The sequence below is a fragment of the Halichondria panicea genome, chromosome 12, assembly GCF_963675165.1.
Source record: "Halichondria panicea chromosome 12, odHalPani1.1, whole genome shotgun sequence".
Classification (NCBI taxonomy): domain Eukaryota; kingdom Metazoa; phylum Porifera; class Demospongiae; order Suberitida; family Halichondriidae; genus Halichondria; species Halichondria panicea.
This window is the reverse complement of record NC_087388.1, coordinates 6,459,548-6,472,423: the sequence shown is the minus strand read 5'-3', so window position 1 is coordinate 6,472,423 and position 12,876 is coordinate 6,459,548. Positions and strand designations below refer to the sequence as shown.

General features: G+C 41.9%; 3 protein-coding genes across 3 annotated transcripts; 2 read left to right on the top strand and 1 right to left on the bottom strand.

The window, feature by feature from the left end:
• Positions 1–37: 37 nt before the first annotated feature.
• On the bottom strand, positions 38–1,393 carry LOC135345857 (small ribosomal subunit protein uS12). The gene is made up of 4 exons (XM_064543330.1): positions 1,296–1,393; positions 912–1,071; positions 592–776; positions 38–217 (listed from the first exon to the last, which is right to left on the bottom strand). The coding sequence occupies exons 1-4, from the start codon at positions 1,297–1,299 to the stop codon at positions 135–137; spliced, it is 432 nt and encodes a 143-aa protein (XP_064399400.1). The 5' UTR covers positions 1,300–1,393; the 3' UTR covers positions 38–134.
• A 4-nt stretch (positions 1,394–1,397) lies between these two features.
• On the top strand, positions 1,398–3,320 carry LOC135345855 (DDB1- and CUL4-associated factor 13-like). The gene is made up of 3 exons (XM_064543329.1): positions 1,398–1,650; positions 1,840–2,731; positions 3,040–3,320. The coding sequence occupies exons 1-3, from the start codon at positions 1,398–1,400 to the stop codon at positions 3,236–3,238; spliced, it is 1,344 nt and encodes a 447-aa protein (XP_064399399.1). The 3' UTR covers positions 3,239–3,320.
• Positions 3,321–3,383: 63 nt separating this feature from the next.
• LOC135345850 (slowpoke-binding protein-like) lies at positions 3,384–8,185 on the top strand. Its single transcript, XM_064543325.1, has 13 exons — positions 3,384–3,545; positions 3,785–3,858; positions 4,059–4,159; positions 4,652–4,732; positions 5,156–5,233; positions 5,539–5,693; positions 5,865–5,978; positions 6,254–6,349; positions 6,420–6,600; positions 6,816–6,885; positions 7,220–7,358; positions 7,597–7,697; positions 7,845–8,185. The coding sequence occupies exons 1-13, from the start codon at positions 3,465–3,467 to the stop codon at positions 7,939–7,941; spliced, it is 1,368 nt and encodes a 455-aa protein (XP_064399395.1). The 5' UTR covers positions 3,384–3,464; the 3' UTR covers positions 7,942–8,185.
• Positions 8,186–12,876: the final 4,691 nt, after the last annotated feature.

Here is a 12,876-nt window from a genome sequence, read left to right as displayed (position 1 = left end):
ATTAATATACAATTTACAGTTTTTATAATTATTGACATTGTTAAATTGCAACAAGATAATCATTGTGAAAAATGCCACTACAAAGTGCAGAGCAATCAATCAATAAAGACAAGACACATGCACAGAGAGTGTTCTTATGATCTTGGTCTCTCCTTCTTGCCAGAGTACAGAGCCCACAGCGACACGTTGGCCACCTTCACAACCTTGAAACGAACACCTGCATAGGGAGGTGTTGAGATTATGATGTGATGAACACGAATAGCTATAATTACGACTAGCTTGTACATAATAGTGTAGATCCCACTATTCATTGGCTAACCAGAGCTAGCAACATTATACCATTTCTATCTTCTATAGTATAGCTCAAAGAGTTGAAGAGCTCCCTGCTGAACACAATAAAGTATGTATCATAAGTTACACATGAACGAATAGCTGTACGAGTCAATTTTAATAAATATAGCATGGTTTTACAGGTAGGATAAACCAAGGCAGAACTTTTAATGAGCATCCAAAAGCAAATATTATGAAGTGTACAAACTCTGAAAGTAATCTACAGACTATACCAATGTAAGAGCAATGCTCTCAGCTTACCGGGGATATCTCCGACAGCGTGACCTTTACGCCCGAACCCAGCAATCAAGACTTCGTCATTTTCCTCGATGTAGTTGAGACAACCATCGTTAGGTACAAAGGCCGTGATCTTCTTACCATTCTTGATTAGTTGGACACGGATGCATTTACGAATAGCTGAGTTAGGCTGTTTGGCCTCCACTCCACTGTGTGTGTGAGTGTGTGTGTGTGTGTGGGGGGGGGGGGGTTGTAAGAACACAGGCTAATATTTGCTCCAACGTATGAACACAACTACGTAAAATACTCTAAATAGACGTGTTTGAATATTTCCACCCACTCACACTTTCTCGAGTACGATTCCCTTTGCGTGGGAGGCACCTCCGAAGGGGTTGGCTTTAAGTGCCGTCCCAAGATGCTTCTTCTTGTATACCTTGTTATGCCATTTCTGCTCCCGGCGATGGATACGCAGTTTACGTCCCGTTCCTAATCCACGAGGTTTTCCTGTAATAAAATAATGAAAGTGGAATTAAATTTAAATGTAGGAACTTCTTATAATGATACTTACTGTACAATTTACTGTACATAGGTACTTCATAAAGCTACGAATTTGATACATACATTGAAAGAAAAGGCTACCTATGGTATTTAAATCATCAATATTAAGCTTACTGCAATGATACAACGGATTAATTAAGATGGATAATAACGATGGTCTATGAACTCACCCATGCTGGATTCAGTGTAAGAAAGAAGGTGACAGTAGTGCGCATGCGTTAAAAGCCTAAAAGCTAAGTCCACGTGGCTATTTAAAGTGAGGACCTATCAACATGAAGGTGAAGGTTTTGCTCAGAAATCATCAGGACTACGTTCGTCAGCGTAAGAGTGACATTCATAAGTTGCCTAGGAACTTGGACCCTGCATTGCATCCATTGGAGGGGCCGAGGGAGTATGTACGAGCCCTGAATGCAACCAAACTAGACCGTGTGTTTGCTAAACCATTCATCAGTAGTCTGTCTGGCCACACTGATGGAGTGTACTGCATGGCCAAGCACCCCACACAACTATCAACACTCCTCTCTGGTACGTCAGTGTGTGTGTGTGTATACCTTGCATATATTAAAGCGTTTATCACTTCGCAACAATAAAAAATTAACTAAGTACTAGAATTACACACCATGCTTGCCCAGAACGCAATAGTTAGATCGCAACCACATTCGCAAAAGTAAGGTTTATGTTTATTAAATTAACTATTGATATATTCCTCCTCAGGGTCTTGTGATGGGGAAGTGCGTGTGTGGAGTCTCTCCTCTCAGGATTGCCTAGCAACCATCCAGGCACACTCGGGTTTTGTACGAGGTCTCTGTACGGACAGGCAAGCACGATCCATCATTACAGTCGGGGAAGACAAAGTGGTCAAAACATGGCGATACCCAGACAACCTCAGCGATATTAACTCTAAATTTTCACCAGTTACTTCAACTATTGGGAAATCTGTCTTTCTAGGAGTTGATCACCATTGGACCAAATCGATATTTGCCACTTGTGGAGAGAAGGTTGATATATGGGACAGTGATCGTTCGGAACCTGTTCGCTCGTTCACATGGGGAGTGGATAGTATCACTAATATAAAGTTCAATCCAATAGAATGCAATGTTCTCGCTACAACAGGATCTGACAGGACTATCGCATTGTACGATATTCGAGGTTCCACTCCACTGCGAAAAGTCATTCTCAGTATGAAATCGAACGGAATATCGTGGAATCCGATTGAAGCTTATCATTTCACTGTGGCTAATGAGGACTCAAACTTGTACACATTTGACATGCGTAAACTGGACCAACCACTGAATGTACATATGGATCACGTCATGGCTGTACTAGATGTCGACTATTCACCAACTGGTCAAGAATTTGTTTCGGGAAGTTTCGATAAAACTGTACGGATATTTCGACGTGAAGATGGTCGCAGTCGTGATGTATATCATACTAAGAGAATGCAGAGAATATTCTGTGTCCAGTGGAGTGCTGACTCGGCGTATATTCTAACAGGGAGTGATGAAACAAACATTCGATTATGGCGGTCCCAAGCCTCGCACAAAGCAGGTAAGCTGAGACCACGGGAGAGAGCTGCGCTGCAGTATGCTGATAAGCTGAGACACAGGTGAGGGATTGCAGAGTAGCAGGTTTTCATTTACTAGATGTCTACATGTATTATATAGAATGTATTTCTTGCATGCTTTTTAGCGTGTATGATTGCATGCTGAAGTCTGCCTTTATTTCCTATATATGCTTTTACTTATGACCCATCATTACTAGTTCTGTGAAATCCAGCTATTTTAAAAGCCTTACTATATACTTCATAGACTCGGCAGATTTGGTAGCTACCTTAGAGCCCGTAATTTGTGTTTAAATTGTTCAATTTTACAACTAATTGCCCCCCCCCCCACACACACACACACACACATGCAGGTTTCGGTTCCACCCTCAGATTCGACGTATTGCACGTCACCGGCACATGCCCAAGATGGTGTACAAGGCTGCTAAAGAGAAGAGAACAATTTTGGCTGCTCAGCTGAGAAAGAGAGACAACGTCATCAGACACAGTAAACCAGGAACTGTACAGCTAGTGCCACAGAGAAAGAAGAACATTGTGACTGTTGTAGAGTAGGCTATATTCGAGGGCGTCTATCTTTAAAAGCACAATATTTTTATATAACTCGCCCTCTAAGTTTGCTCTGTTAAATAGGCGGCTATTTTTTGAGACTAATTAATGATGGGCGTGGTACGTCCTTTCATTCATGTGACACTAGCCAGCACAGCAAAGAAAGGTCACTCACTTGCACTGTAGCTAGCTAGCTGTACTGTGTGTCTGCCCTCTGCCTAGACTACTGAAGATGGCCACCACACCGGAGCCCACCACACCGGAGCCCACCACACCGGAGTCCATTGCTAAGTGGTTCATGGAACATGAATGGGTGAGGCTAAGTACAGTATTGTTGTATGAAATTATTGCATGACTCGACACCTGAAATATCCACGCACTATATAAATCGTGTGTGTGTACGTGTGCATAATGCATTGCTATCAACCAACATGTTCCATGTATTTCGTACATCTTGCACTGGCATGTATGATCATAATTATAGCTTTTAATGTGTAGTCATTATTATGATTAATAGGCAATGACTGTGATAATGCCGTGCTCTCCCCACAGATCTATGCTGTGATTGGGGGAGTAGCCCTGGTGATAGTGGTGCTGCTCTCCATCCTTGTCTGCTGTTACTGCTAGTAAGACTTGTCGTGTTTGGCACAGATAAATTACTTACAGCGTGTACTTAGCTTTATATATAGACATGATTACCTAATTATACGGTACAAAGGAGCGAAGTTATGCAGTGGAAATATGCATATTTTATGATAATAATTGACTGACAGATACTTTAGGCTCGCTCTGTTCTACAAATAACAATATTTCTTTTCTGCTTTAGTTGCTATCGACGACGTAAGAACAGACACCCGGATGAGGCAAAGAGGAGTCTGTTAGGTCAGGATGAACGTGGCTATGGTACTGACTCACCCACTAACACAGGTGAGAGGGGGATAATAGTCAGTAGAGCAAATGTTGTCGTTACTGTATAGTTGTGAAGCCCTCCAATGCCTGCATGGTGGGAAGCTTTTAGTGGTGTGTGGTTCATGTCATGGGGCCAATATAGAAGTAACAGGTGTCACTCCTTATAACAGTGAATCAACAGAACTTCTTATAGCATAATAATTATTGATGTTGAATTAACTGAACTAGAATTATAGTCGACCTGTTAATATGTACTGTACCATGTGTAATGTAAATCACCACTCGCTCTGTCGTAGTCTATATGTACATGTACAGTGGAATCACCTCTATAACAGACACAAAGTGTTTTGGCTCTTATACAGAGGTGGCCTTTTGTTGAAGGCTTGTTTTGTACACTAACTGTTGACATGGACTATATATCGTAGTTGACCTTTCTTAAGAGGTGGTCATTGAGAGGGGCCTCACTGTACACCCACTAATGACCCCCACTAACGACCCCCCCGTTACTAGATTTCCCCTCCAATACTCGAGAGCCGTCGGTTGTGGAGGATATGAACAGACGAAGGAGACAACAAGAACAGTCTGACAGAGGTATGTCACTATACGCGTGTGTGTGAGGGGGTGTGACAGAGGTACGTCACTATACGCGTGTGTGTGAGGGGGTGTGACAGAGGTACGTCACTATACGCGTGTGTGTGAGGGGGTATGACAGAGGTATGTCACTATACGCGTGTGTGAGGGGGTATGTACCGAGTGTCTACATGTAGTCAAGGGGTTGAACTGTACTACTTATTTTTTGCATATCTTAAATTAATTAGTCGGCAGTAAATTGCAGCTTATGTATAACTGGTTGTTAGAGCCTAACATGTACAGAGTAACTTTTGTACCCAAATCTAGGATACTAGCATTCAGCAACCTACATACAGGGTGTTGGCATGACTAGCTTCCTACAGTGTACTATGGCCCATTATTGTGTGATGCTCATGTGAGCATGTGCTGTATTGTATCTAACAGACAATGCAAAGGAGTCAGTGGAATACTTTGTGAGGAGTCACTATAAGCAAGTCGACGTTATCCCTCTTCCGGACATGGGTACGTGTGTGTCATGTGACATCTCTATGCCTACTACACCTGTTCAACTATGAATCTCAATATCACATGAATACTATGAAACAGTGATGTGCCACACATTTTCAAAGTGATGGTTATTTTCAACCCTCATTCTCAATTATACAACAGAATTTCCCTCTGGATCTTGTGGTACACGAGGCCTAAGAAGTGGTTTTTGAGGTGGTAAAGTACCAACCACCACTACCGACCAGTGTGGGCACATCCCTACTATACTCTATAATTAGTACTATGATACTATGATCATGTGATTGTCATGTGATATGCAGGTAGTCGTATGCAGAAGTATTGGTTCAAGGTGAGCCCCATAGCCAGGGGGGAGGAGGAGCATCTGGTTACCATAGCACCTGTCTCACAACGCTGTCCGGTGAAACTGGACTCATCAACTGAAACGGCCATCAACAAGCTCATGAGAGCATTGCAGGTGTGTGTGTGTGTGTGGGTGGTGTGTGTGTGTGTGTGTGTGTGTGTGTGTGTGTGGGTGGTGTGGGTGTGCATGATGCTTTGAGAGCAATCTATACACAATACATGTATATACATAATCTGCACAGAAGCCTGTTTTCATTCTCTCGTTGTTTGCTACCTCCCTCTCCAGGACCACCCCTACCTGCACCGTATTGAGGGTGTCTACTATAGAGCTGAGGGGACACAGCTTGTCATCTCCCAGCCACTCATTCCTAGGGGCTCTCTAAAGGATGTCATCTACAGGGTGAGGACTGGCTACAATGATATAGAATATTACAGTGGAGCCCCTCTTAATGGTCACCCCTGAAGAAACATCAACTGCGATATAAAGGCCAGGTCCCAAATGAATAGTTTGTGTACAAAACAACCCCTCAACAAAGGCCACCTCTGTATAAGGGTCAAAAGTTTGTTCCCCCAAGGTGTCCATTATAGAGTGATTCCACTGTACTGTGCGTTACGTTTCAATGAATCGTTTTGCTACAATTTCAGCTAACTGAAGTTATATACCCTCTCCCCTAGGCCACACCCACTTCTGACTGGTCTCAAAAGTACTCGCGGCGTAGTAAGGGACTCAGTGCTGACAAGGTTGCCTTATATGGTCGACACGTTCTAGAGGTAAGCTGTGTCGAACTTTAACCCCAGAGTCAGCATACTATTTATTGTCGTTACTATAAATACACTCTAGGCAATGAGGTTTCTGTACGAGAAGGGGTTTCCCCCTCTGGGTCATGTGCAGTCTGGTAACTGCTTTATAGAGGAGAACCGTTGCCAACTATCTGGCTATGAGAACACTATCCTGGGCTATAAGACACGACTCTATAGGCAGCTCAAGGATAATATGGACAAGGTGGACATTGTCATGTTTGGTGCGTTAGCGTGACACCGTGTTAGTGTTAGCTTAACATACACTGTAGAATCAGTGTTATAGTTGATATCATATCAGTGTTAGCTGTGATATCTGCTTTCCCTTAGTACGTACGTATCTGAAGTTTCCAAATGGTTGTATACATTAGTTATTAATAGGACAATGTCTTGTGTGTTGTATCTAAAGCTGTCCCCCTCTCCCTGTGTGTGTGTGTAGGTCACCTGGTGTTTGAGATGACCTGTGGATATGAGCTCACTGGCCTTGTCCCCAGTGATGCAGACTACAGGTAGTCATGGTAGCACACCATCTCTGAGTTACAGTGGTAGCTGTAATTTGTGTACATGCCCAACTGTTACATAATCTGTTCTCAAGCTTGTATACATTATTTGATAGCACTACAATAAATTGATATGGTTATAGATCAGCGATTTATGTAGGGTCCAAATTGTCCATTTTCTGAAAAAAGTGGGTGTTTTTTCCAAATCAGGCGTGTTTTCGATGCTATCTTTGATTGTCCATAACTTGTGTGTGTTGCGAACGTTCAATTTCCAAACTCATGTCATGTATTTTGTACATGTATTCTTGAATTCTTTCCTACCATCTTGCTTGGCTACGTGTAGGTGTGTTGGTGCTCGTATTGTGAAGGAAGTGCTCCAGTTTATCTTTGAGAGTGGTTTCCCACACGACATCAACGCCATCATGGAGCACAATTTCTTTCAGGAGGTGGACCTGCAACAACCTCCTCACTATGAGGACGTTGTAAGTTCACTCAGTACTGTCATGTGATGAGTACTATTACCTAGACCAGGAGTGCACCCTGCCTAGACTTAGATGGCGTGTGTAGATCAAATTATTGCTTTTAAGGGTCATTGGTGTTAGCTACTTCATTGCATAGTTTTGCATGGATGGTTAGATTCTAAATATTTAGCTCCAAACGTTTGGTGTGCCCAAATGTTCCCTCTCCATACTTGACTGTGTGTGTGTGTGTCTTGTGTAGGCCTTCCCCAGTGATGTTAAGAGCTTGATGAAGGCTGTGGGAAAAGGAAAAGCAGTCTCTAAGCAGCCAACAAAGACCAAGAAGTCTAAAACACCACTTATGTAAGTAACCATGCTGTACACATTACCCTTGTTCTGTATAGGGATATAGTTAGGATTGGGGGTTAGTTTGTGGGTAGGGAAATTCCCTTTGTTCGTTAGCACATTTAAATACTGGCATGCACACCTCACACACACCCACCCACACAGGCCTCCTGCTAATAAGAAAACGAAAAACCCTGGACTGGAAGAGGCTCAGGATGAACCGGAGCAAAAGCCCACTCCTACCCCTCGCAAGAAGAAGTGACTATAGAACATGTCTAGGCCACACCCCCTTGTTTGTACCTACATGTATGTTTATTACACATGATTTTTGTGCGTTTTCCCTCCCCCAAAGCTCCTACAGCTTTAAACAATTCTTATTATTATTGTGCATTGTCCTTAGAACCTTAAGCAGGTGAACACCTATTTTGTTATTTTGTTGTAGCTAAGCTTTGTGTCTTTGTGTTGTGTGTTTATTTGGAGAACAATTATAAATTTTTGTACATCGACCACTCACACACCCACACACACACACACACACACACCCACACACACACACACACCCACACACACACACACACCCACACACACACACACACCCACACACACACACACAGTGAACCATCGACCACTGTGCAGTGTTTAATCACTACTTGTACAGTCATGTAGTTAGTGCATGTGCATGACAGCATGTGCATGTGGTAGAACCTAGCCTCTATTCCAGGCCTGCATTATAGAAATCAGAGTGGATTTGAAATTTGAAACTTATTTGAAGGAGGTATGAGATGATTAGTGAAGGAGTGGAACGATTGACGGCCGTAGTGCTTGATCAATTTCCCACATTGCCAACTTTGCTGCCAACGCCACACGTACATCAATTGATGGCATTGAACAAGGAAGAAATGAAATTAATTGTTAACGGACAGTCGGGCCTAGGTAAAATTGTCCAATATCCATCCCAACATTGTATTGTGTCAAACAAGACCGAGGTGTTTAAAGTTCTCTATTCCATGGACTCTAAAATCTTCAAAACTTAGCCAATTGAGGACATTGTCTTTGCCGCATTTCGATCTTTCGGATATCTGTCCCACGGTCGTTGATAGCGTATCGGTACCCATATGCTCAACACAACTGTTTGACCCGCCACGAGGCCAAGCAATGTCTTATACCGTTAGTGCAAGGAATACATCACGCCTTGTTACATGTGGTAGCCAATATGTGCCATTACATACGGTTAGAGAACGTCTGCTTTGACAGCCATTTTCAACCCATTCTCATCGACCTTGACCGATGCACTGAGTTAGTATGGTACTGAGGTGTACAACATTGATGGCTATGATGCAGAGTACAGTCTGCTGCCCATGTGGAGACAGGTGAACGAAATCAAAGGGAGAATGCTGCCTATAATGCAGAATGCAAAATATGGCGTCAACCTGATCTGTTTCTCACAAGGCGAGTTGGAGCCTTCATTGTAGCATTGTCTCTAATAATGTATTTCTCTGCAGGGGGTCTAGTTTGCCGAGGTATTCTTGAGACCACCCCTGAACACAATGTCCACACCTTTGTGTCTCTCTCAAGTCCCCAGGCTGGACAGTTCGGAGGTACAGTACTAGAGTGTGTGTGTGTGTGTGTGTGTGTGTGTGTGTGTGTGTGTGTGTGTGTGTGTGTGTGTGTGTGTGTGTGTGTGTGTGTGTGTGTGTGTGTGTGTGTGTGTGTGTGTGTGTGTGTGTGTGTGTGTGTGTGTGTGTGTGTGTGTGTGTGTGTGTGTGTGTGTGTGTGTGTGTGTGTGTGTGTGTGTGTGTGTGTGTGTGTGTGTGTGTTGGAGGGGTTGAAACGAAAAAATAAATTGCGAGGAACTGCCTTATCTGACCGTAGAATTGGGTAACCACCTCTCCTATTTCCTTATAATGCATTTACAAATTAAACTTATGAGACATGAATGGTTGCAGGAATAACTAATTTCAAGCTGGTAAGCTAGCTAGCTATTATTTATATTCATGCTTCTAACTATTATTATACTAATATGTAGTTTTATTTATTTGTACTTTATTACCTTCAACTCTTGTGATCTAGTCTTTACTTGCATGAATTGTGTTTTTTGGGTCTAATCTGCTGGTTTTAACTACTCTCAAGGGAGGCCAGGGGGGGGGGTTTGGGTAATTATATGTACATGTAGATGTAGTAATTGATAGAATTTGACCTGTTACATGTATGTGTCTTTCTGTGCTTTTTTAAGAAAAATGCTGTCAGCGCTGTGCCTTTTCTTTATCCTTAGTATTACTTTACATTATTACACATCCTACTATATTTATAGATTACAGTACTGTACTCATAATTAGTTATCTATGTACACATGTATGTTACTGGGGGGTGGTCATGCTGATCTGATTTCTTTAATTGACTAAAGGTACACACAACACAGAAACAGACAGAAACAGAAAAGCACACAGATGCTCGGCCTGGAGAGCCGAGAATGATGGGTTAAAGAGTCTTTAATGGTGCACCAACTCTCCCCATTCATCTGTTGCATTCAGTCACATACACATGCAACTACAGTGCTATATAACACCCAATAGTTATTGTACATCTATTCACATTGGGGCCATGCTGAATAATTATTGTAAAGCTGTAAAATGTTGAGGTCAAGCTGACATAAATTATAAGACTTATCTTCTAACTTGGACTTGATATTGGTTGCTGTGATACTTCAAGTTGGCTTTTAAAAGAAAACTTCTGAGGGGGGCTTAGGTATAAAGTACAACCCTGTATTGTCTGGGTCAGGTTTTGTGGTACATGTAGTTGATAGTGGGATTGGGGAATGTGGGTTCTTCTATGTGGTTAAACTGAAGCAAGCATACAACAAACATTAACCTCAAATTTTGGTTCTTAGAATTAGCAACAGGCATCAAATAGATAGTAGTGTGTGTGTGTGTGTGTGTGTGTGTGTGTGTGTGTGTGTGTGTGTGTGTGTGTGTGACTTTACCCACAAGGGTGGGGGATTGGGACCCCACCCTTGTGGGTAAAGGTCCCAATCCCCTACATGGGGAACGGTACGCGCATGCGCAATCTCAGTATCTGTTTTAGATTTTGCACAGCTATCTTTTTAAATGGATCGAGGTGTATTTACTGCAAGTCATGTGACTTAATTAAAAACACGTGGATACATTATGATAATACATTTAGTCCATGTGGAATAATTGTTCTAAGTGTAGCTATCCAGTAGTGTTCTAAAGCTTGGAGTTCTGTGAAGGACGTTGTTGCGTCAATACACTGTACTTTCAGGTTTCTGACAGAGTGATCGGTAAAGTTGAAGTGGTTGCTTATATACGTTCTTACTTTGTTGAAAATATTGCTACGATGATGATTGATTCTAGTTCGAAGCGTTTGAGTGGTGTAACCCACATACTGTTTCTTGCAATGTGAGCATGTAATTAGATATATGAGATATCTTGAATTGCAGGAAAATTGGTGTCTGATTGGATACGTTTTTTCTGATTTCGATGATCTGAAAAATCTATTACATACTAGGTGTTGACATGTTGCACAGCTCGGTTTCATACACTTACTTATTCGAGTGTGTTGTGTGAGAGTGGGAACGCTTCTTGTAATTGTGTGTTGGTGGACTTGATCAAAGGTTATTTCAGTTCTGAGCGTTTGTTCTTCGTTTAAACTGATTTTGGCCCTAACGAGTTCTTTACCGAGATTTTGGTGTTTCAGATTGATTATTCTGGGACTGGGTAATAGTAAGCCTTTGTAGTGCTGTAGTGTGACACTTTTTAGTAATTGGAAATTTGGAGGCGAGAGGCACTTGAAAATGGGTGGTCTTACTCTGGCAGGAGGTTTTTTCATTTTCCGAAGTAACTGAGGTCTTCTCTCATATGACACGGAATTGATGGTTTTGTCAATGAGGGTTTGGGGATAGTCTCGTTTTTTAAGGCGTATGCTAAGGAGCTGAGTCATGGTTTGAAACTCCTGGATGGTGGTGTTTGTGCGCACAAGTCTGGTACATTCTCCGGTAATGATGGATTTGAAGATGTGTTTCGGATGGTTTGATGTATAATGTAGGTACTGGTAGAGATTTTGTTGTTTTTGGAAGGTTTTTGTGTCTAGTTTTCGAGATTTGTGGAAGTGGGGACCTTTGTAAATTGTCATATCTAGAAACGAGACTTGTTGAGATGAGTAGGAGTATTTGTAACTTAATTTTTGGTGGGATATATTGAGTTCGGATAGGAAGCTGATTAGCGAGTTTTCATCATGCTGCCACACTATAAAAATGTCATCTATGTATCTTTTAATCAGGAGAGGTTTAGCTGGTTGTTTTTCTAAAAATCTTCTGATGATTACCGACATGAATATGTTAGCGATGGTGGGTGAGAACGGGGCTCCCATTGCTGTACCTTGTATTTGTTGGAATGTAACTGGTCCAAACTCGAAATAATTGTGATTAACGCATATTTGTAGAAGTTGGATGATTAGATTTGGGTCTAGCAGCGACGTGTACCTATGACTTAACATTTCGGTGTATATTATCTGCAGACATTCCTCTTGAGGAATGGAGGGATACAATGAGTCGACGTCAATTGCTACTAATAGCGCATTGTCGGGAATTTGTAAGTCTTCTAGAATTAGTGACAAACAAGCGGAATTTTGTAGGTAATCTTCGTACGTTTGAGCTAGGGGTTGAAGCACATGATCTAAGAGCTTACTAGCTGGCGTTAGTGGAGAATTACAGTTTGCAACTATGGGTCTGACTGGTGGCAGTTTTTTGAATTGTTTATGAATTTTCGGAATGCCGTAAAATTGTGGAATTTGGAAAATGTCTTTATTGGGGAGAACGAATCGTTTTAGCCGCTTATCGGTACTAGTGAGTGTGGTATGGTATTTTGACAGAACTTCTTGGAGTTGGTTGGTGATTTTGGTGGTGGGATACTCGGCGGTTCTTTTATATACCTTATCGTCTAGTAAGATTAGGAGGCATTGTTGGACGTAGTCTGTGGTGTCCATTATAACTACGCCTAAGTTCTTATCTGCTGGCTTAATGGTGACTCGATTTTTTTGTTTTTTGAATTTTTGTAGTGCTAAAGATTCTGCGAGTGTGACATTTGTTTTGGGCTTGAAGATTTCGTGTAACTGGTCATTGATATTATCTTTTGTGACGGAAATGTATTGTTCGACATTTCTGTATCCACTATTGTATGTA